The sequence below is a fragment of the Telmatherina bonti genome, assembly GCF_933228915.1.
Source record: "Telmatherina bonti genome assembly, chromosome: 19".
Classification (NCBI taxonomy): domain Eukaryota; kingdom Metazoa; phylum Chordata; class Actinopteri; order Atheriniformes; family Telmatherinidae; genus Telmatherina; species Telmatherina bonti.
Window position 1 is genome coordinate 27,712,583 of NC_136617.1, and position 24,265 is coordinate 27,736,847.

General features: G+C 39.8%; 2 protein-coding genes across 3 annotated transcripts in view; one reads left to right on the forward strand and one right to left on the reverse strand.

The window, feature by feature from the left end:
- Positions 1 to 750: 750 nt before the first annotated feature.
- cfap90 (cilia and flagella associated protein 90) lies at positions 751 to 9,328 on the forward strand (the record flags this gene model as incomplete). Its single annotated transcript, XM_079258765.1, has 3 exons — positions 751 to 865; positions 1,700 to 1,788; positions 9,149 to 9,328. The coding sequence occupies 3 exons, from the start codon at positions 751 to 753 to the stop codon at positions 9,326 to 9,328; spliced, it is 384 nt and encodes a 127-aa protein (XP_079114891.1).
- Positions 9,329 to 14,181: 4,853 nt separating this feature from the next.
- adcy2b (adenylate cyclase 2b (brain)) overlaps positions 14,182 to 24,265 on the reverse strand; it is a gene marked incomplete at both ends in the record, with an annotated part of 88,949 nt that continues 78,865 nt past the window's right edge. For both annotated transcript variants that reach the window (XM_079258893.1, XM_079258892.1), the window contains 5 exons: positions 14,182 to 14,334; positions 14,416 to 14,540; positions 15,183 to 15,297; positions 21,079 to 21,186; positions 21,357 to 21,503. In XM_079258893.1, the coding sequence (XP_079115019.1) occupies positions 14,182 to 14,334; positions 14,416 to 14,540; positions 15,183 to 15,297; positions 21,079 to 21,186; positions 21,357 to 21,503 (648 nt within the window). The remainder of the gene's footprint in view (positions 14,335 to 14,415; positions 14,541 to 15,182; positions 15,298 to 21,078; positions 21,187 to 21,356; positions 21,504 to 24,265) is intronic.

Here is a 24,265-nt window from a genome sequence, read left to right on the forward strand (position 1 = left end):
ACGGTTTGGACCAACTTTTGTGGTTTAACCTTCAAATTAACTTTGGCAAGATGAACTTGAGCTGCTCCATCTGCAATTTTTTATAGAGTAACTGTGGGGTTATTTATGCTTTACCTGAAGCTTCTTTATGCAAACTTTTTTTTTTCTGTGTCCTCTGTAACTGAACACTATGCTGGAGGTGCAGATTGTCTAGTGGACAGACAGTGCTACTTTGAAACTGCTGATCCAATGTTGAATCACAAAATGATTAAGAGTATGAAGTGACAGCTCATTTGTGTTAAACAATGTCTTTATTATACAGGTCGGTAAGCCTGCATGCAGTTACAGTAACTTTAACTCGCTAACTTTGGTACAAATGATAACTTTATAACGTGCTTGCTATTCACAGTGTGTGACAATGTTCCGATGACCCTTGAAGCAGTTTATTACACCAACAGCAGCCCAGGAATTGGCTGCTAGACAGAACAACTGCTGATCTATTAATACTAATACAGTCAATAAAGTTAAGCTCATTAGCTTAATAAAAAGTTAAATGACCTCTCAACACGTCACACAGCAAACTGTGGCAACAAAGGCCATGCTTAGCTCGCTATATGAAGTATTTGGGTGTAAGAAGCTCAGATTTACAAGGCGAACGAGAAGGCAGCAGTTAGAGATCGGTCGGTAACCTAGCAACCACTAACGCTAGTATCGTATGACAAGCAGTTTACACACCGAGGAGATTTAACTTGTTAATTTGCCAGCAACATAATGGACTTCTTTCAAGAAACACAAGAGAAACCGCTGTCTACCTTGTCTGCTTTCAGTTACATCCCACCACAAAGGAATGTAACGAGAGAAATGTCTTATTTCAACAGATACAAAGGTGACGCTTATTTATTTACTGAGCTAAGCTAGTCTCACTCACGCTGATGGATAACAAGTTAGCCGAAAATAGCTAATTTAATCTCATCACCACAGAAAACATGGAAATTTTGTGTGAGCATACACTCCAAAGAAAGCAATTTAGCAACCCAAGCATGCAAAGGATAAAGGGAAATATATGAAAAGTAAAATGTTGCGATAACCCCCCCCACCGCCCTCAAAAAAAAGAAAAAGAAAATGAAATAACCATTTTGTTGCTATTAATTTATTTTACCCCAAGATCAAGCTAATATTGCCTTTAAATTGTTATCAGACTGAACAAAACTTTGTTTTGCTGTAGTCAGGGAAAAGGGTATTTATATATATATATATATATATATATATATATATATATATATATATATATATATATATATATATATATATATATATATGCATATGTGTGTGTGTGTATGTGTGTGTGTGTGTGTGTGTGTGTGTATATATAATATTTGTTTTTCAAATAAATAAAATTAATCCATTATAAATTTTTTGTCATTTTTATTGTTTTTATTTATCTTTTTACTTTTCTTCTTAGCAGCAGAATGATGGTCTGGCAACTGTTGTTTTTTCCTAATTGAAATTAAGAAAAATGACAAGCAAAAAAAATTTTTATACTTTTTTTTCTGTTTTTGATCGACAAAAATCAGCAGTATCAAAGAATTGTGAGAATCGCAATTTAAATCAAATCGGCACCCAAAAAAATCTGAATCGGATTGGAACACAAGCATATCGTCACAACACTAATGTATATATGTCTCTTTGTAGGTCTCTGACATTTCTACACATGACGGAGGGCCGCACCAGGATGAGGGTTACGATATGAAACTGCCTCGGGAAGACAGAAAACACTGGAAAGGAAGAGGACTGAACATAAACCAGGAGGTAATGACCATATCATCGTAAAACATTAACATTGCAGATATCTGCGAGTTTGAACTTTTAAACTTTTAATTAAAAACTTTTATTGTGGTCCAGATCTCATTTCAGGTGGCACATTTTAAAAATTTTAAAGACCACACAGGGAATAAACAGATATATCAACCAGGGCATATACTCACAATCTACTTCTTATTAGGTAGCAACACCTTGCAAGTAATTCTCCATCATATAGCCTCAACAACATGTTGGAAACATTCCTCAGATATTTTGCTGCATATTGACATGACAGCATCACATCGTTGCTGCAGATTTATCAGCTGCACATCTATGAAAACTTCCCGGTCTATTGTATCACAAAGCATTTCTGTTGGACTGAGATCTGGTGACTGTGGAGGCAATCTGGGTACACTGAGCTCATCATCATGCTGAAGAAGAAAGTTTTAATATCGCTCAATTGGTACCAAAGATGACCAAGAAAATATTCCCAACATCATAACACTTACCAGCCTGGACTGGTGACACAGGAAAGGAGGAATGGTTCCATGCTGTCCAATTGTTTACACCAAATTTTGACCTACCATCTCAGTGCTGCAGGTGAAATGAAGACTCATCAGGCTAGGCAACGTTTTTCCAATCTGCTATTGTCTGATTTTGGTGAACCTGCCTAAATTGAAGTCTCAGTTTTCTGTTCTTAGCTGACAGAAATTGTACCTGGTGTGGTCTACTGCTGCTGTAGCACTTATCCAAATGTTCAGTGTATAGATTGCATTCTCCATACCTTGGTTGTAATCAGCGGTTATTTGAAGTACTGTTGCCTTTCTACATTCTCAAATCATATTGTCATTCCATTATCAACAAAGCTTATTTTTAATCCAAACAATTGCTCCTCACTAGACATTTAATCTTTTTCAGATAATTCTCTGTTAACCCTAGAAATGGTTAGGCATGAAAAATCATGTATAAATTAGCAGTTTCAGAAATAGTCAGAATAATCTGATACAGACAACAATGTCACGTTTAAAATCACGTTTAAAGTCACTTTAAGTCACTCAGTGAGTCATCTTGTTTTACTATACATATATATATATATATATATATATATATATATATATATATATATATATATATATATATATATATATATATATATATACACTATTCACAAAAAGTTAGGGATATTCAGCTTTTGGGTGAAATTTTACAACAAGCCTAAAATGCATTCAAACCTGTACAGGCGAACTTAATGTGATCTTCTCTAAGCTTTTAAATGCACATGTCCAACTGTTAAATGTTTCAATAAATGTTGCACAAGTTGCTGTTCTCTAACAAGGAGCTTAACGGCAAAAATCACAGCAGGTGTGTGATCCTTGAATTGACCAATAAATTAGAGCTGGTGTTTAAACAGTTGTCCTCATCATGCTGTTCACATTTTGACATCATGAGACCAAGACGACACCTAACAATGGAACAACAGTCCCTTGCCATTGCGATGCTTCAAACAGGACGTTCTCAGACAGAAGTGGCCACTGAGCTTGGAGTGTCACAGAGTGTCATCAGCAGGTTGCAACAGAGATATGGAGAGACTGGAAGAGTCACAGAAAGGCCTAGAAGTGGACGTCCTTTGGCCACATCCCGTGCTGATGACCGCTACATTGTGAACACTGCCCTGAGAAACCGGATGATGAATGCCATTCAACTCCAGGCACGTTTAAGAGAGGTGAGAGGCACCCAAGTGTCACGTCAGACCATTCGAAACCGTTTCCATCAGCGTGGTCTGCGTGCTAGACGACCTGCACGGGTACCTGACCACACCACCAGGCACAGGCATCATCGTCTTGCATTGGCCAGGGAGCATTTACGCTGGACGAGGAACCAGTGGGCCTCAGTGCTGTTCTCTGATGAAAGTCGATTCACACTGAGCAGAAATGATGGCCGGCAACGATGTTGGAGACGTCAGGGAGAGCGCTATGCATCAGCCACTGTTGTCACCAGGCGAGCTTTTGGTGGTGGCGGTGTTACAGTGTGGGCAGGGGTGTCCACTTGGTACAGAACTGCCCTACACTTTGTGAATGGTACAGTGACAAGCCCATACTACCTGAAGAACATCGTTAATCCAGTGATTGTGCCCCTACATGAACAGCACAGGCCTAATTTCATCTTCATGGACGACAATGCTCCTGCTCATCGAGGCTGCATCATCAGGGAACGGCTGTTGGAGACTGGTGTACCTCAAATGGAATGGCCTGCACTCTCTCCAGACCTGAATCCCATTGAAAACCTGTGGGATCAGCTGAGCCGTCGTGTAGAGGCTCGAGACCCTGCACCCCAGAACCTCAATGACCTGAGGGCTGCCCTTCAAGAAGAGTGGGATGCCATGCCTCAGCAGGCAATAAGTTGCCTTGTGAACAGCATGAGACGTCGTTGTCAAGCTGTAATTGATGCTCAAGGGCACATGACGAGATATTGAGACGTTCAAATTTTTTGTTGTGGTGTAACTACCATTGTTACCTTTTGTGTTGAATGAATTTTTTGAGATGAGGAAATCAGTAGTGCATCCTTCTACTTAAATGTCTTAATTTTATGATATTATATCACTGTAGCATGAACATATAGCATTTTCCATAAATTTCACCTGAAAGCCAAATATCCCTAACTTTTTGTGAGTAGTGTATGTAAAGTATATATAACATGTTTTATTGTTACTTAATGTATATATATACATATATATATATATATATATATATATATATATATATATATATATATATAAATATATATATATATATATATATATATATATATATATATATATATATATATATATATATATATATATATATGCACATAAAATAAAAATGTGCTCGTATAGTGAAGCTGTGAGGAATGACCTTGTGTAACTGTCCTTCAGAAATCTTCTGTCACCAGTAGGCTTTTTAGGGGGCATTTAGTCTTGTCTATTATGCTGAGCAATTTGTGCAGAAAATTTGTGTCCATTACCAACTGTATGGACTCCTGAACAGTCCCCAGCACAGAGCCAGCAGTCTCACTACCCAGTTTCTTGCAGTTGCTGTCTGTACTGAGGATACAGCAAAAACTGCACTTGCCAGAAGAGTCTGGGGAAGGATTTGGTGTTCACATTTAAGGTTTTAAGCCTCCTCAACAATTAGAGTCACTCTGTGCTTTCCTGTGGATGGTGCCAGTGTTCCTTTTATGAAGCTGACCCAGCACTGTACCTGCTATTTTCCCCTCACTGGAAGTGAAATGTTCCTCTGTACTTCTTTCATCATGTTTAAAAAAAAAAAAACACTCAGAAATCTGATTATATCATGCAACCAAATGGACAAGGTCGTATTTTTTATGTATGTATGTATGTTTATACTGTAATGTTGGCATTGAATGTTGCCTTCTGGGACTGACCACCTACACACCCAGCATTCAGACCAACACACTTTACACATGAGGATCTTTCTGTGGCAACAACTCACCTAGAGCACTTTTCTTTAATCTACAGCGAACTCTTACAAACACTTTTGTTGTTAAAGAATAAAAAAATACTGGTATTTACAGATGAAAATTTAAAAAGACATTATGAAACAAACTAGTGTCTAAATTTCTCTCATACAACTAACCAAAACATACTGATGGGTTTTATGCATCAGGACATAAATACATGAACTGGTTCTTAGATGCTCCTAGATTAATATAGCCTCAAATGCTCAACAAACAACATGTTAAACAAAAAAAAGTACAAATTTAGAAGCAATGAGTGAAAACCATTGTTCAGTTGCTTGTAAAATTACCTTCAGCTGAAATCACCTAAAATAATCTTATCCTGGGCTGCACGGTGGCTCAGTGGTTAGCACTGTGGCCTCACAGCAAGAAGGTCACTGGTTCAATCCTTGGCTGGGGAGGGATCTGGACAGTGGCCTTTCTGTCTGGAGTTTGCATGTTCTCCCTGTGTATGCATGGGTTCTCTCCGGGCACTCCGGCTTCCTCCTACCATCCAAAGACATGCATGTTAGGTTAATTCGTTACTCTAAATTGCCCATAGGAGTGAGTGTGATCGTTAGTGGTTGTTGGTCTCTGTGTGGCCCTGCGATGGACTGGCGAGCTGTCCAAGGTGTACCCTGCCTGTCGCCCAGAGCCAGCTAGGATAGGCTCCAGAATCCCTGTGACCCTGAATTGGATTAAGTGGTTTAGAAAATGAATGAATGAATCTTACCCTTCATTTATTTATTGTGGAGGGATTTTGTCCCACTTCTCTTACCACTGTTGCTTCTGATCGTAGAAGTTTGAGGCGTTGAGGTGTTGTGACACTTTGCTCCTGTCTTTTTCAGCCATTTTGTCGTAGAGTTGTTGGTGTGTTTACGGTCGCTGTCATTCTGAATGATACACTCTGGACCAAGCTTTAGCTTTTGGGCAACTCCAGACCTCAGTGTTAGAAGTTTCCCTGCTGCTACACACCTCATTCGGACTCGGAGCCTGCAGGACTGCGGCTCTGGAGGACCAGAATTGGCCTCTCCTGTAACGTCACAGAGGAGTTCATCGTTGACTTAACAAATGAGAGCGCAAAACGAGCCCAAATGATCAACCCACCACCATTCTGAGGTGTTTGTGATGTGAACTTTGGCAGCCATATGTCACTCAGCAGGTCCCTGATGCGGTCATGTGATCATGGTCTGGTTGTGCAGCACACAGGGAAGAAAACTTAAGGTGACAGAGACTTTTTTGGTAGTGGCTTCTTCCTTCCTCTGAACCTCAGATCCATGAACGCTTTTAAAAAGCAGCTGGAAACCAATCTGAGAACCCATCTTTCTAAACATGCTTTTGTTTAGCTTTCACTGTTGTGGTTTTATATTTCCGATGCAGCTTTGGAAAACTAAGCTGTGCTGCCTTTTTTTTTTTTTTTTTTAAACACTTTTGTCTTAAAAAGCTCAAATTGAGTCATTCTTGTTTAGTCTTTTTTTTCTAATTGTACAGCCATGAATTTTAGCATTTAACATGCTCAATGCAGCCTGTTGAGTTGGAGATGTAGCTGTACAGTTTGCTGCAGTTACACTGAGCCTTGCGTTGTCTAAGCTTGAGATGAACTTGCTGGGAAGTCAACTTCTTGTGTGTGTAAATGTTTTCCCCTTGTGAATCTCTTTAACTCTCTAAGTAGTTTAGATACAGCATTTTTCCCCTTCCCAGATAGATGCTGATGTCTTTCCTCCTTCACATCGTATATCTGAATTATCTTGACCAGCAAACTGAAGATCAGTGATTTAAATCCCTTTTATTAGCAGCTCCTGAATGCTGGGGTCACCCACCAGGTCATGTGATTGTGGTCTGCTGGTTGTGCAGCACACGACCAGCTGTAGAAGTAGTTCCTGTAGAAACAGTAATGATTTATTTGGCTTGTTTGAACCATAGACTGTGAAAAGATGGACGGAGCCTCCGTAACGTCACCCATAGGTTCCTGAAGAGCTGAGTTGAAGCTCGGTGGGTGGTTCCTTAATGCCAATGCCATCGTGGCAACGTCATGCGTGTCAGAAAAATGGCAAAGAGGTGGAGCTGAGATGGGGCTAATGGAGGTAAGCGGGCTAAAGCTAAGTCACATTATTAACCGGCTAAAATCCGTGGTTTTTCTCTCTCTTGAAGTGGAATATTGGATACCTGTCAATCAAAAGGACACGCCCCCAATTATGCCGAATTCCGATATGAAATTAATTCTAAACAGGGAAATTAGAAAAGAAATCACTCCCCGAAAAGTTGTCATGAAGGTAAACCTGTCCTGTTAAGCCTAAAATATTTTTTTGAACCAAGTTGTAAACATGTTAATTTCTTCCGTGAAGTTGGTCTTTTTAACATGGGAGTCTATGGGGATTTGCTCTGTTTTGGAGTCCCTGGTGGATGAAGGGGGTACTGCAGATTTGTGCACATCCGCATAGGCTTCAACTTTTACCCATGAAGAGGTGAAAAAGTGAGGCTCCGTCCATTTTTCATATATGGCCTATGGTTCACACAATACTTGTATAATTAAATTAACCTGTTAAAGGCCAACCTTAGAACCACTGGGCAGAAAAGTTCATTTTTTTATCTAAAGTGTTTATTTGACGCTTTAACAAAATCTGAAAAAAAAGGATTTATCTTTTGGTATTTCATCATTCATTACCATTTGATAGGTTAAAATTATTGTAGTGTAGTCTGCTTTCTGGTGTTCACCAGGTAGAAGGAGACTAGGATGTTATGGTGTACAAAAGGGTTTTGGGTAAAGTTTCTACCTTAAATTGATGCAAAATGTTAATTAAAGTTAATTAATTTAATTTTCAGATACAGTTGCCAAAAGATGAAAGAAGATTATTTGCTTTCTTTCCTTCCTTTTTATAACCCCTATGTGCGTGTAATGCTGTGCATTTAATACTTACCGTGCCGTCGCTGACATATATTTCTCATCTTATGACATTTGTTTATGGCTTCTTTTCAAGCGCTTTTCATTTTGGTGGAGTAATTTTTCATGTCAAGAAAACTAGCTCATAGTGACTTTCTGGGTCAGTGAAAGTAGAGAGGATGACGAACAAAGCCGTCTCACACACACTACCGAGCTTGTAATTACAGCCAGCCGAGTGGTTGGCTGACAGGGTTTTGATGAAAATTCCTGCTGAACGAGGACGTTTCTGTTCCAGGAATTACATTTCAATATGAATGAGGGGAAAAAAAATACATAATCAAAAATTTTATTTGGCAAAATTGAAAATGTGACTACAGTGAAGCTCTTTCAATAAGCACCATTTTAAACCCTGTGTGTAGTAGCAGTGATTGTATAAGTTGTGTGCGTGTGAGCTGGTATGATAGGGTTTGGCCATTCTAGCAGCATTGGTTTAGCCATGGTGAAGTGAATCTGGTAAAAACAAGCCTAATGGCTGACATTTTAAACTCCAGATCCACCAGTAAATCTGAATATATAGTTTTAGCTGAAATGACTTGACAAATATTGGATGTCAAGCGCTCCCACTATACCTCCCCATTTCCCTAACAGCTTTAAAAACTGTAAAATATCAGTAAAAGTCGATTTTAGCAACCTGGACATCGTTTTTATCCTGCATCCATTAAGAGAAACAGAACAATCAGAACATTTCATACGCAGAAACGGAGCAATGTGATTCTGTTATATGCAATACAGAAAATGGTTTCACCTAAATAAACTTGGCCAGGCAATGGCTCAGAGTGTTGAATTCATACAAATGGCACCAAAATCCCAGTATGGATCAGGTACATTAAAGTACAACACAATTAAAGGTGCTGTGAAACCATTACAAGTTACATGACTTTAATTCTGACATTATTCTGTATTTCCCTGCTTTGTTGTGCTGTTTGCTACCAGGAGAGGTCCAGAGTTGTGCCAGTGCTGTCCTCCTCAGTGTATGGGCACCGCTCTGTTCCCGCCGTCTACCAGACAGGCCGGCGGTATGCACGCGTGGCTTGTATTAACTCCGAGTTCTACAGGAAAAGTGGCATCATCTGGAACGTGGCCGAAGGATACGGATCGGTGGTTCCTCTCTGAAAACCCGACGTATCGCAGCACCAGATGAAAGCCTTTCTTCTCACTGTTGAAGCTTCCCTGAATACACCAGTGTTGTTTAGTGTGATGGATAAGTAGAACATTTTAATGACTTCAACATATCTGCAGCAGTTTAACCCTGCAGCGATCTCACTGTATAAAGTGGCACCAATTAGCATGATTAACATTATTATGTTTTAATTAGCGTGTGCAACAGATGTCATATGATGACTTTTACACACAGATTCACAACAGCTTGAGATTTCAGGAATTGCCAGATATTTTTCCTCATTTAAAATGGTTTTAATCTGGATGAATAGAGCGAGAAAACTGAATACTGAGCAGAGCTGGTTTTCTGATTTCACCTCCAGTAAAATGGTTACTCTTATTAAAAAGCTGAATGTCCTCAGATTGCAAATGCTCAGCAGCAGCGTTGCAGAGTTGTTAAAGTAGCACTATGTCACTTTATGGCCTTAAAATGTGTGTGTCTAACTGGTTTTTGATGGCGCAGTGACCTTTATCATCCTGTTCTACGGTCCTGAGGCTGAGAAAGCACACTTCACACGTTGCTTACAGGATGCTGCTTCATGTCACAGCTAAGTTTGGCTTTACGTGCTGCATAACACGCTAACAACTGGATTTCTATGCACCGGTTTTGCTGCATGTACACAGTGGCTGATTCATCAGAGAAACAAAGACATTTATGAGCGGAAGGGTCAGAACAAGAAATAAGACGTCTGTCAGCATTGGACTGACTTATTAGCATGAGAGACTCAGAACGCAAATAGGATGCAAGACGCTGAATTAGCTGTAGCTAGACAGCGCCTCGGTGAGAAAATCTGCCCAAGTCCTGTAGAGCTTCTTAGGCGACACTTTCACAACTAAATTTTAACTAAACATCACCTTTAAAAGAAAAACAAAGGTTACTCAGGTCAAATTAGTTTTGATAAAAGCAGAAAAACAAGAAAGGAAAAAGTGTCCAGAGGCCATGTGGAAGATGGAGAAACATCTTATTTGCATCTCTAAATAAACATTTTGTTTGCTGTAAGAAGATTTTTCTGAAGCTCACTAACCCCTTTGACTCACACAGCTCCAGGATTCCTGTGTATAAATCCTGAGCCCACACATAGATGGACTCTATTCTTAGAAACAGAGCGGTGGGGCCGTTTCAACCTGCTTGGTGTTAGAGCTGTGGAAAAACTGGAAACTGCCAGGGAAAATCCAGTAGCTGGATTTTGGGAACAAGGTCATAAAGATTTCATTTAGGAGAATTTAATATATTAGCATCAAAGCCATAAAGAGTTTATTTAAATGTTATTGTTATTAAGATAAAATATCCTGATAAAAGGGTGATGAATGCTGGTTAGTGGAGGCCCCTGTGAAATGTTTTTAGGGGCCCAGGTAACTCTTGAATCACCTCTGCAGATAAGTACAGGTGGGCTAAAATATCAGAGGGGATCATATCTGGGTGTATGTATAGACTGACCAAATTATAGAAAATAATAAATAATGTATTTGTCTGCGTATACTTGGTGATGATACACAGAACGAGCTCATAATGCGCTTGATCACCACCAACTAAACGCAGCATCTCCTCAGCAGAGTGGTAATACTCAGTGCAGCTGTCTTTAAAATAAATTGATATAATACTGCTTATTTTTACTTTATCTGCACAAATGTGTAGATACACTAAATATTTAATCGTCAACCACTATCTGTTATCAAAATATCATAACTTTGTGCAGTTAATCTCAGTAGAACCTAAATATTTGGGGGCGTTACAACCTTGTGGTTCAGACGTGGAAGGTTACAGTTCCTCTTAAGCAGCTGCCTTCCCAACTGCTCCATTGAATCTTAGCAGCCGCCTGCTGGAAAGAAATTTCTCAATTAGGGTAAATAAAGTAACACTGATTATTATCATCGTTATTGTTATTATGTTGGTAAAGATGCACTGTGTAACTTTTTGAGCTTATAACTCTGCATTCTTGACGCATTTGAAAGCACAGTGACATTCTTTCTGCACACATCTGGAGTCGTTGCTGCACAGCTGCATCAAGAGACTGAGAAACGGCACTTCATAACTTTTTCTCCTGGGATGCTGCAGGATGTTGCAGCTGGTTAAACACCACATTATCGTGTAGGTAGACATGTATGCCACCCTAAAGATGATCACAAACCCATCCTGGCCACCCCACCAGATATTTCCAGGCTCTGCCGCTGAGAACATCACTTCTGACAAATGTACACACACACAAAATATTAATATTGACAGGCAGTTTTAATGAGGCTTCATTTTAATTACATATCAGTGACTTTAAGTCTCACCTGTTAACAAAAACTAAAGTCTGAAAACAAAATTCTCCAAGCTTGTTATGTAAACCAGCACTTCCTGGTCTTTTTTTTTCTCGTTGTTTTGAGTACATGGACACAACTCACAATTTTATGGGCTGACAAAAGCTCTATCTGTACCAGTGTGATTGATATAAAGAACAAGGGAGAAAGAAAAAGTAAATGGAGAAGGAAAAAATCTAAAGTGCATCCAAAACTTTATACACTCAGTTGAGCTGATCTTTGTTTCAGCGATGAGGGAATGGAAACTACTTACAAATGGGATCTGACCGTGCAGATATACTTTAAAACCATGTAATGCATGGCTCCTCGTTGTTCAATCCATACATAACCAGCATCTACCTGCATATAATATCCCAGATATCTCAGAGCACAGGTGTCAGACTCCGGCTCGTGGACAAATTCTGGCCTGCGGTGTAATTATATTTGGCAATACCAAAGGGCTACTAGAGCTAGCCTGTTGGTATTATACAACGCATATACTGCCAGTTTTCCAAACCCCAGAATGCTCCGGTGGTGGTGGTTTGGTGCGTCAGTCAGAACAGGACCTTCTCCTCTGTTGACAGTAGTCATAGCAACTTTGTGAGTTTGTGAGCACAGAGAAAAAAACTATTTTCAGACAGGAGCCTGAGCAGAAACACAGTAGCTGAATGCACATGTTATTTTACAATCAGCCTTTGAAGTTCATTGTCATCTGGAAGATTTTTTTAAAAATAAATATCAATGTTGGACTGGGAGATGTTCAATTATAAATTTTGGCCCAGTGTGTGTTTGAGTTTAACACCCCGACACTAGAGATTGAAATATTTGCTCATGACACCAATACTTTTTGTTCTGTTTTGTTCTTTAGACAAATTATTGTATAAGGTTCCTCTGAAATGATAAAAATTGTTATACTAGTATTTCTAACTTGATTCCGATACCAAAAATGTACTTAATTAAATATATGAAAGAAAAGGAAGGAACTGAGGAATCTCTGCTCGAGCTGGGGAGTAACAAAGTGATCTTAGAGTACTGTATGTTTATATTGCCTGATGAACTAATATTTGACAACGTGCCAAACATGCACATTAACAGATTCAGCAATTTTCCGCCAGCAGTCCTTCCTGGCTGTTGCTACAGCAACTGTGTTGCTTTTGGCCTGGATGATGCGTTTAAACCAGTTAGATCAAATTATTCTATTTCTGAAGAATAATTACCTGCTCCTCCAAGGTAAAGTAGCTGCTCTGCATGGTTTCTCCATGTCTGCGTCTGGTCAGACGCTGCAAACACCACCCGGTTCATGTGAGCGCTGATCAGGGTGGGAAACCCTGGGTTGAAATATCAGGTCGATAACCAGATCCTTGTCTGGGCAAGTCACATATCTGGTGTTAAGTCACACCTCAGGTGCTGAACTGGCCTGCAGTCAAGAAATGTCACCTACACAAAATATTCGGCACATTGTGAGACAAAAGATTAGGCAACAGAGGACTGTGGAGCTGCCACAACCCTGCAGCAGACGAGAACGGGACAACACTCCTCTGCTACAACCCCAGGTTCTACCTGTCCATCTGAATGCATAAAAATCTTGGAAAATAACTAAAATTATTTAGGAACTACTATAAAAGGTACATCAAATGCGCTTTTGGATATTCTGAGCACATCCAGTGTGTGACTCATTCTGTCATAAGCCTTGCATGGTGTGTTTGTGTTTTGGCCACTTAAAACGATGACGCTTGGACAGAGGAGATTTATAAATACAATTGTTTAATGAATAACAAAAGGATGGCAGTGAGCATTTACACACATTGTTGGTTTGGCTCCAGATGGATTATAAAAAAGCAACATTCCCTCCTGATTCGTGTCTGATTCCACCTGCTCGCGTGGGACACAAACGCAGCTATAAAGCTATGAAACAAATCACAGGTTTTTGGCAAACTACTCACCACACTGGCAATTCGTTGGCATCAACAGCTTCATATGAGAAGAAAACCATTGTAACATCCATTTGGAATGAAACGGAACGAACCGGCTCTCAGTGCCAAACAGGGAGAAGTAAGAAAAAAACAACAACAAAAACAAAACAAATAAAAAAAAAAGCTTGACAGGCAGCTCAGTTTGCTCAAGTATAAGGCTCTAAAGCACTGCAACACCGGCATGGGAAATTAGCTCCATACTATTGTACAGAAGGGCGACTGCGGTCCTTGAGAGCTGCACTGATTTAGCAAACCTCTCTTTAGTCAGGCACTCCTCTGTACACTGAAGAGACTCCTTGGGGGTGAAGTCCTTGTTACACTTCAGATGTGAAAAAACCACCCGAAGTGCAGCGTTGAAGGACTGCGCTGATGCACCTCGGCCCTGATCTACGTTGTGTTTCTAAGGACAAAAGTAGTTCTCAACGACTGTCAGTCCATCGCACTGCTGGCTTCCTGTAATGGGCTTTACTTAGAGAAGATGACAAATCACTTTTATGCCACTGAGCGTGCAGCTGTGTTTCCAAGTCTGTTTGTTCTCATTACTTGTCGCGCTCAAGGCATCACGGTCCCTTGCGACAGAGATCGGGTCATCTCCGTGTGAACAAAGTAAGTCTTTAACTCTCCTTTGCCTTTCACATTGATGATGCCACGACATGAACACATGTACCCCAGTGTGGATAAGATATGACTGGTCTCCTCTGTCACCTACGCAGAATAAGAGAAACACAAGATTAAAACATGTACATAGTACGAGACAAGCTTTAGTGTTTCGCAAATAATTCACACCTGTATTTTGCCCAGCACCCCAGTCGTCTCCATCCTACTGGCCACATTTACACTGTTTCCCCAGATGTCATACTGAGGCTTCTGGGCCCCAATTACCCCTGCAATCACTGGCCCATGGTTTATACCTAGCAAAAACCAGACAGAGCAACGGCTTAATCCTGCAGAATATAAATCATTTTAAAGAGCATGTTGCAGGTTAGAGCCCCCCTTATATCAGTATGAAACATATAGTAGGAAACCAATGCTGATCAAAAACACATACTGTTTGGGCTTTTGGAGAAGTTTCTGTTTGAATTTTACAACTGCATCTAAAACTGCAAGACAGGAAGAGGGAGACGGCGTTGTGCTGAAAAAAGAGTGCTGGAAAACTCAAACATGCATTTAGGGTGATAAAAAACAGTGCCGCTCATATGTCTGATGAGGATTCAACACTATAACACCGTAGAAAGCTCAGAATAAAGAATAAATACAAGCCATCAACAGGCGAGATGCTGTTACCGTGTGTCTTGCAATTGGGTGCTTTTTTGTCTCCCTTTTCCTACATCACTTCCTCTCTTATGGTTTTAGATGCAGTTGTAAAATTCTTACAAAAACTACTCCTAAACTGCAAATAGAGCATTTATAAGTGTGTTTTTATTCAGCATTGGTTTCCTACAATATTTTTTTACATACTGATTTAAGGGGGTGCTAACCTGCAACACGCTCTTTAATCTGTTCAGAGACAGTGTAATCCCAACCATTTTTATATGACAAGAGAACATACTCACCAATTCGCAGTCTGAAGTCATTGAAGGAGTGTTTGTTGATGACGTCAAGCTTCCCAACGAGAGCGAAGGCAAATTCCACCATCGTGCCAATGTGCATGTACTGTCGGTCATGTTCCTGAGAGAAGAAAAGCAGCCAAAGCTTTGTTGAATGAAATCAATCCACCAAGTCTGAGCCTTTAAACAGGTGTCCAATACACTGGATACCTATTTAAAGGCTGTTTTCGAGCACATTATTAAGTGAGGATGCTATATTTGCAATTTTGACACTTTAGTGGTCACACAACACAACACTCACTGAAGAATAAACAACTATAGTATTTTATTTTTATTTATTTCCTTTATCTTACCAGGAAAGTACCATTGAGAACAAAAACCTCTTTTTCAAGGGAGTCCTAGCCAAGAGGCAGCAAAAAGTATGAATTATAGTATAGTATAGTATAGTATAGTATAAAATTTCATATATACACATACATGTAATTACCAACTTTACCCCAGTGATAAACAGGACAAGAAAATGAAACTAGTCCATTAGAGGGTCATGCATTAGAGGCTTCAGCACACATTGAATTCATTTCCACCATTATTAAAAAAAAAAAAAGTAATAAATAAAACCCAATAAATGATAAAACTTCAATTATTTCACACTGCTTTAGAGGTAAAAATGGCATTGAAGGCTCGCATCTAAATATCAGTAAATCACCTCTTGTTTTTCCTCGTCTACGAATCTGATGCTGTCTGATATCATCATCAGATAAAATGTTTGGAGTGGTCAATAAGAATAAAATCTTCATAGAAATGCCCTGATAACACCTTTAGAACTGTGTCACACAGAAAACCTTGTTGGGCTGGTTTAAAAACAAAGAAAAGTTTAACGGTGCATACATACATATTTCTCTGTCATATTTCTGCTCTGCTGACAGTAACTTGTCTAAGTGCACAAAAAGCTTGGAGATGACAGATCGCAGGCAGCCATGTTCCTTTCTTTATTTCCTTTCACCACGGGGCAACACGACACATCATCCATCGGTCATCCACCAGTGACACCCAACCAAAACATACACATGATGTTACAGCCCGAAGATCCAACAAACCCACTGCCTGATAAAGATGCGTTCCCACAAGGGAACTTCTAAAAACCACTTTGTCCAAAACCACTTACTGGAAGATAATGGAAGATAAAATCAGCTATTTGGAAGTCTTTTACACTTCATGCATGTTTATAGACAGACAGACTTGCGTTAAAATGAGTCATCTGGAATCATTAGATCATCTACAGATGAACTGACAGAGTTACTGATAATTGGCTCATCAGCTTGCAACAGCTGTCAGCTCAGAAAATCAACAGCAATCAGGCAGCGATGAGACGTCTGCTTTTGTCTCCCTCTGAGTGACATCAAAACTTATTGTGACAGAAAAGACAAAGAACCTGGAGTGAAACATTTGGCAGAAAAGATCACTACAAACTGCTGTGTGATGAAACTTGATGAGTATCTAAAGAGGAGGCTTGGCTTTGTGAACAGGCAGATAAGCAACGATTTCCACCAATCAGAAAGGATCAGTTTCCAAAGCATTGTGTTGCTTCAGGGCTGTATGGTGGCATGGTGGTCAGCACTGTGGCCTCACAGCAAGAAGGTCGGTTTGATCCTTGGTTGGGGCAGGGTTTGGTTTCTGTGTGGAGTTTGCATGTTCTCCCTGTGTATGCATGGGTACTCCAGCTTCCTCCCACTGTCCAAAGACATGCATGTTAGGTTGATTGGGTACTCTAAATCTCCCCTTAGAGTGAGTGGTTGTTTGTCTCTGTGTGGCCCTGCGATGGACTGGTAAGCTGTCCAGGGTGTACCATGCCTTTCGCCCTAAGACAGCTGGGATAGGCTCCAGCTTCCCCGTGACCCTGAATTGGATTGAGCGGTTAGGAAAATGAATGACTGAATGATTGCGTTGCTTCATTTCTGAACAAGGTTCTCATTTACTCACATTAATTGCAAGTATTCAGATGTGTAGAAATGAATGGCTGATGCATGGATGATGTCTAGGAAGCAATGACTGTGATGCCTAAACAGTGGTCACAAACAAGGGACCAGAATTATAGAGACTTTGAGATCTCCCAGCAACGACAAGGGAAAACAAAATTTACTTGCTAGAATCTTGTCAATGTACAATGTTAATGTACAAAAAGTGCATGTCTTACTTCCTTAACCTCCAACTGAGAACGTTTCCTTCACTATTTCTTGCTTATATGTTAGAGTCTAGAAGTGCTGACGGTTTAATCTGTCATGGTTTGGATTTCTTGTGTCGTTTTAGTTTTGGTGTTCTGTTTTATTTGGTAGTTTTCCTTGTTTAGTTCCCACATCTCTAGGTTCCTGTTTATTAGCTCAACTGGTTTGATTTTCTGATTCATTTCACCTGTTCCTAGTTACTGCCTCCATGTATTTATACTCCTTGGTTTATGTTCTCTGACCAAACCTCCAAAGAGAGTTGCATTTCAAGGAAAAAATGGAGGATTTTAAGAGCTGTTGTGGATATTAAACCAATTAGGACTGAAGCAAAATCGTTGGGGATACTCGGCCAAGATATTCCACACTGAAAATCCCACCACAAACGTTTATGGAAATCTCAAAAGCACCACCTCCCTTTCTGGGCCCTTTTTAGATCTGACACGTCTCCCAGAACTGTTAAATCCCCTGATTCATCGTGCTGCTACAGCAGAAAGTCAGAGACAGCTGGTAGCAAGCAGCACGCAGTCCAGTCTGTGGCAGTCGAGTAAAGTCCAGAATGACAAATTACTCTGATTGTGACAAGAAAGCAGTGCAATCAGAGCAATAACAATGTTCATTTTCTTTTGTTTTACAGAAAAACAAATCAGGAACATGACTAGAGGATATGAATTTAATTGAAGTGGACTTCCATCACTGGAGGCTGCTATCTCAACAAGTCTCTGTACTCATTTGCACAGCATCACCTAAAATCTGACAACACCCCCCCCCAGGTGCAACACCAAGAAATAAAATGTTATAATATTATTATAACTAATACCTGGGATTCCCAACAGCAATTGCATGCAGCATGTGTTATTTTACATGGACATTGCCACAATCTGGATCATAATGTAGAAACTCATAAGAGGATATAAACATCATAAAACCACCAGATGTGGGGAGTGGACTTCAGGTTCCTGGCAGTCCGGATGGAGGAAGGCCTGACCTGGAACCATAGACCGTAGATGAAAGATGGATGGAGCCCTCGGCGGTTAAAAGTGAAGCCTATGCGGAAGTGCATAAAATTGCAATTCCCCCCTCATCTAGGGGCTGGCTCCAAAACAGAGCAAATCCCCATAGACTTCCATGTTAAAAAGGCCAACTTCACAGCAGAAATAAACATGTTTACAGCCTGATTCAAAAATCCATTTTCGGTTTATAGGTCAGGTTTACCTTCATGACAACTGTGGGGGGGAGTGAATTTTTTTCTAACTCGCCCGTTTAAAAGTAATTTAATCTTGAAGTTTGGCATATTTAGGGGTGTGTCCTTTTGATTGACAGGTACCAGATCTCCCGCTTCAAGTAATAAGAACGTAGAACAACCGCAGTTTTCAGCCGGTTAACAACGTGACTTAGCTTTATCTCCGGGTTAGCTCGGTCAGCTCTTAGCTACAGAAAGCTCGGAGTTCGCTCGATGTCAATCATCTACCATGACACTCACAGCCCCCCTCTCAGCTCCACCTCTTTGCCCATATTTGTATTTTCCGGGCGAGACGACACGCATGCCTCTGCCAAGATGGTGATGGTAGGAACCGCCCACCGAGCTTCAATTCAGCTCTTCAGAAACCTACGGGTGACGTCACGGAGGCTCCGTCCATCTCTTTATATACAGTCAATGGTCAGGGGTATGTTTTGTTAACTCGCTTTCATTTATTTCAATTATCTCGTGCAGAATTTTTTTTTCTCTTTCTCTTTTTGGTTCTGGTTTCTTGTTTTATTTAGTAATTTTTCTCCTTGGTGTATTTTGTTTGGCTTCCCCTTCATGTTCGCTGCAAATACGTGGAACAGACTGCCAGTGAAGATTAAACTCACCAAATGTAGACACTTTTAAAAACATTTCTTTTCTCATGCGTCTATGCATGAAATCTGCACAGCAACCTTTAATTAATTTTGTTGTTAATTACTTGAACATAATTTATGATTTTATTGTGATTTTGCTATTTGTGTTTTCTTTTAGGCCTATTTTTTTACACCATCTGTAATGCTTTTAATGTGTCATGTAAAGCCCTTTGAATTGTCTTGTACATAAAAGGTGCTGTACAAATAAACTCTTTTCCTTTATTAGTTCATCTGGTTTCATTTAGTTACTTTAATCCACTTGTTTCTTGTTGTGTTTCTGTGCATATGTGCTACTTAGTTTTAGTTGTCATTTGCTGGTTTTGTTTTAAGTCCCCATGTGTTCCTTGCTTTAATAAATTTAGAGTCTCATCATCCTACTTGCCTCATACTTTGTGCCTCTTGTCGCCTGTCTGCGTTTGGGTCCTCTCTTCCATCCCTCTAACAGACTGTCTGATTTAATAAATTTTGCTTTACTTGTTACACTAAAGAATCACTGTAGTTAAATTAAATGGTTCATTGTTCCCTAAAATCTAGATTAACTTTCAGTTTTAAAAGTGCCACCCTATTCTCTGTCTGTATGTCGTACAGTTAAATGCAGAAAACGTTGCATCTTTGTGCATAAAAACTTGTGATCAGAAAGATAATTTTCTGCTAGATCAGAAACGGTCGCACCCATCTTTCCAACACACTTAGCTGGTTATTAGATGATTGCACCTTCCCATCTCACTTATGCCTGATGGAAAACATCACAGCTCAGACAAAACGCACCCATCAGAGCCACAACAAGGTGGCAGGTGGTGGGCTAAAAAATATAAACAGAAAGCCAAAGATGACTCGCGCTGCAGGAATCTACTTGTGTCTCCAAGTTGACATTTTGAGCACAACCGCTTTCATCAGACAGTTACGTTTTAAAGCCCTGTCATTGCATCAGCAGCATTTGATGTAAGATGATGTCGTGAGGAGCTGCTGTGATCCAAACAAGCCAACTGTGGTTTTCTGAAGGAAAAATTCAGCTGTAGTCACAAACTTTATACATATAGACTGTATGTCTGTCTGTGTTCCCTCACTGTGCTATAAAATATATGTATGTGGACTAGAGATGGCCATTATTACAGGCATACTGATATTTTCAACTGATATCGACAATAAAATGCAATATTGGAAATGATCAACTTTTACTTTTGTAATGACATAACTTTTACACAACATGGACATATTATATATCAACCTCTTCTGCTGAATCTCTTCTTACTCAAAATGCAAAATATATAAGATGCTATGAATAGTTTTCCAAATAGTTTTGTTTGTTTGGCACAACTTTCTCCAAAAATATTGATATCAGTTGACATCAGTACCGTCTGACAAGGGCATCGTTTGATATTGGTATCAGTAAATATTGTACCGGTTGATATCAGTATCGGTTGATATTGGTATTGTTTGATATCGGTATTGTTCAATATCGGTAAAAGTTTGATATCAGTATCGGTTGATATCTGTATTGGCTGATATCGGTATAGTTTGATATTGGTATAGTTTGATAGCTGTATTGGTTGATATCGGTATCGGGTGATATTGTATCGGTTGATATTGATATCAATTGATATTGGTATAATTTCATATCAGTATAGTTTGATATCATTATCGGTTGATATTGGTATTGATTGATATCGGTATCAGTGGGTCGGTGGGTTGACATCGATATGGTAAATTAAGAGTTGGACTAAATCGGTATATCAGATATTGGTAAAGCCAATATCAAACATCCCTGATGTGGACATGGGTGGACATGTGTAAAACCTTACCTGTGTACATTCTGGTCCTGGTGTCACATTGAGCCCAGTTGCAGCCATGTAAGTGCTACCAATAGTTTTTATCTTCTCCACTCCGCTGAACTTCGGCTTGGACAGCAGCTGCAGGAGCAGGTAGAACACAAAACATCACGTGACCAGCAGCTCTGCTAGATCTTGAAACATTTTTCATCCTCTGTGACTGCTGCTTAAAAAAAACATTATAAAATGGTTCATTTATTTTTCCCCCGCTTACACAGACAGACAGGATTATCAGTAAGAGAGGAGTTTACCTCATCAAAGTCAGCTATGATCTCGTTGAGAAGACGAAGGCACTCCAGTCCTTCCTTATTGACATCAGACTCTGTATAAAACTCTTTGAAGTCTGGGATGGAGGCGAACATCACACACACTGACTCGTAGGACTGATGATAAAGGTCCTGATAACAAGCAGGAAGGAGATAACAGCTGTATGTTGTATCGATTGAGGACCACTGAAGAAAAGATGAAGAGAAACGCTCAGCGGTTGCATCGGGTCCTCAAAAATCCATGAGCTGAATGCCTCAAACTGAACACAGACAGTGACTCTTTAAATAAATAAGCAGAAGCTTTAATCATCTCTGCAGGGGTACTGGGTCACCGCAGAAGCAGTAACAACATTCATCACAAGAAAGACAGATGTAACAACAGGCCAACCGAGGTGAAATATGAGAACGGAAAGTGTGTTAGGCAAGTAGGCCTCATCTATTAAAGCCCCGATACAAGCGCAGCACGACCAGTAGAAGCAAAGTGAATTATACTGGGACACGCTGCAGTTGGCCATCAAAGCTGAAATGATCAAACATCGATACAGTTATTCAAAAGACGCAATTAAGAAAGAAAAAGTGGAATTATTTACATTTGTACATAGTTTGCAGTTTAAATACAATTCCCAGACTATCTATTCAAAGTTTTTGCCCATTATCAGAGTAACTGCACAGCAGTGATGGAAACAATCCAGCATCATCCCACAGAAACAGTTTTTCATGAGAAAATATCTTTGTTTCCTTTTGCAAAGTTTAATTTCAATTTTACACGAGATAACTACATTTGGAATACAAAGTTGCAGTATTTATTTACCCAAATCTAGACCTTTTTATCCCTTTCCCCACTTATTTACTTTAATGATCTCGTCAAACCCATCAAATATTTCTCAACCTGCTCCAGCAGTAAGCAGCTAAAGACAAAAGATGTATTTTTATTGGAAAAAAACAGCCTCGGGTAAATGTTAACTTGAATCAGACACAAGTGTTTTAAGATCTTCCCCCGGCCCGCTTCTTCTAATTGGTGAAAGTTAACACAAATGCGTCAAAAAGAAAAAAAAAAATCTCTGCAGATCTGCTGCAGGCATTTATCTGTGTTCTTCTTTTCAATAACCTCATATATCTGCTGCTTCCCTGTTGCACTGTAACCGGCTGATGAGTGACGACTTCTCTGACCTGCATGAAAAATATACAACTAGAAGACCAATCTGAGTGTATAGACCACCGCCAAGCAGCTCATTTCCAGCCTACGTTACAGTCCCGACATTCATTTAATATCCTATTAGATTCCTACATTGTTAATGAATCCACAGCTTTTTGACTATATTGTTGTTTTTTGTTGCATGTTTACGTCTTAATTTGTTCCCTTCCAGTGATGAAAATTCCAAAGATCCCATTTTTGTTTCCTGTAAAGGGCACTGAGTAAACCCAAAATTGTGATTTCTTTACGACGCTGTTGTGTGGTAACAACTTTTCTAAGCTCTTATTTCGACATTACTGTCGAAATAAGGCTTTTAATTTGGCGCTGTTCTTGTGAACTTCCAGTTTTATCATCTTGTAGCAGGAAGTTGACTGTCAAAACGGAGGGAATTAACATCATCTAAGCTATGGCTATTGTACCGCAAAAGCTTCAGAATTCTTATAATTAAGCGCCTGGCTGGAATGGGAACAATGTATTTTTCTGTTCTGACATTTTATTGTTGTTTTCTTCAACTTGATTTCTTATAATAATTCTTGTAACAGATAAGCCAATATCAGAACCTTAAACTGAAGGAAATTGAGGTTTTGTTTTTGATAAGTTAGCCTTTTGTTTGTAAAGTACTTTATCTTGTCCTTTGTTAAAATATTGTACTGGTGAATAGATGTTTGTGTTTTAACACCAAGGCTTATTGCTTATTACTTATGAAGAAAGGAGCTCATATTATGTTTCTGTCCTGTAGCTCTTACGGTGTTTTCTGAAGGCTAAGGAAGATCACAGAAAACGGATCAAAATAAATAAAATAATTCTGAAACATCAGTAAGCTTCCCCATCGTCTGGCTGGGTTAGCTACATTTCCTGTTCTGGATCCTGGTATCCTGATCTATCTTTAAGATCATGCAAAACATGTCAGGAACTTCTCCTCAAAGCACCCTGACCAGAGCTCCGAGTTCAGCTCTGAATTTTTCTCAGACAGAGACAAAACACAGTAGATGGCAGTGGGAAATATAACAATTGGTTTATAACTTGTTTGTGTTCTGGTGTACTGGTAAAACTCGACAGATGGGGTGAAATTAACCTTTATATTATGATAAGGGTCAATTTGACCCATTTCAGTTTTTGTGATGAACAAACTACTGGTTAACTTTTCTTTTTCTTAATGAAAATTTGTGACTTTTCCTCTTCTGGACTCATGAACCTTTGAGTGAAATTGTCGTCGAATATCTTGTTTGTATACAAAGATGACGTTGGGGGTCATTTTGACCCAGACACCATAGTGTGGGTAAGTCGCTGATTAGAGAAAAAAATATCTCTTAAATGTACTTAAATTAGGGCTGCACAGTGGCGCAGTGGTTAGCACTGTGGCCTCACAGCAAGAAGGTCACTGGTTCAATCCTTGGCTGGTTTGGTCAGTGGCCTTTCTGTGTGGAGTTTGCATGTTCTCCCCGTGTATGCGTGGGTTCTCTCCGGGTACTCCGGCTTCCTCCCACCATCCAAAGACATGCATGATAGGTTGATTGGTCACTCTAAATTGCCCCTAGGAGTGAGTGTGAGCGTGAGTGGTTGTTCGTCTCTCTGTGTGGCCCTGCGATGGACTGGCGAGCTGTCCAGGGTGTACCCTGCCTGTCGCCCAGAGCCAGCTGGGATAGGCTCCAGCTTCCCCACGACCCTGAATTGGAATAAGCGGTTCGGAAAATGAATG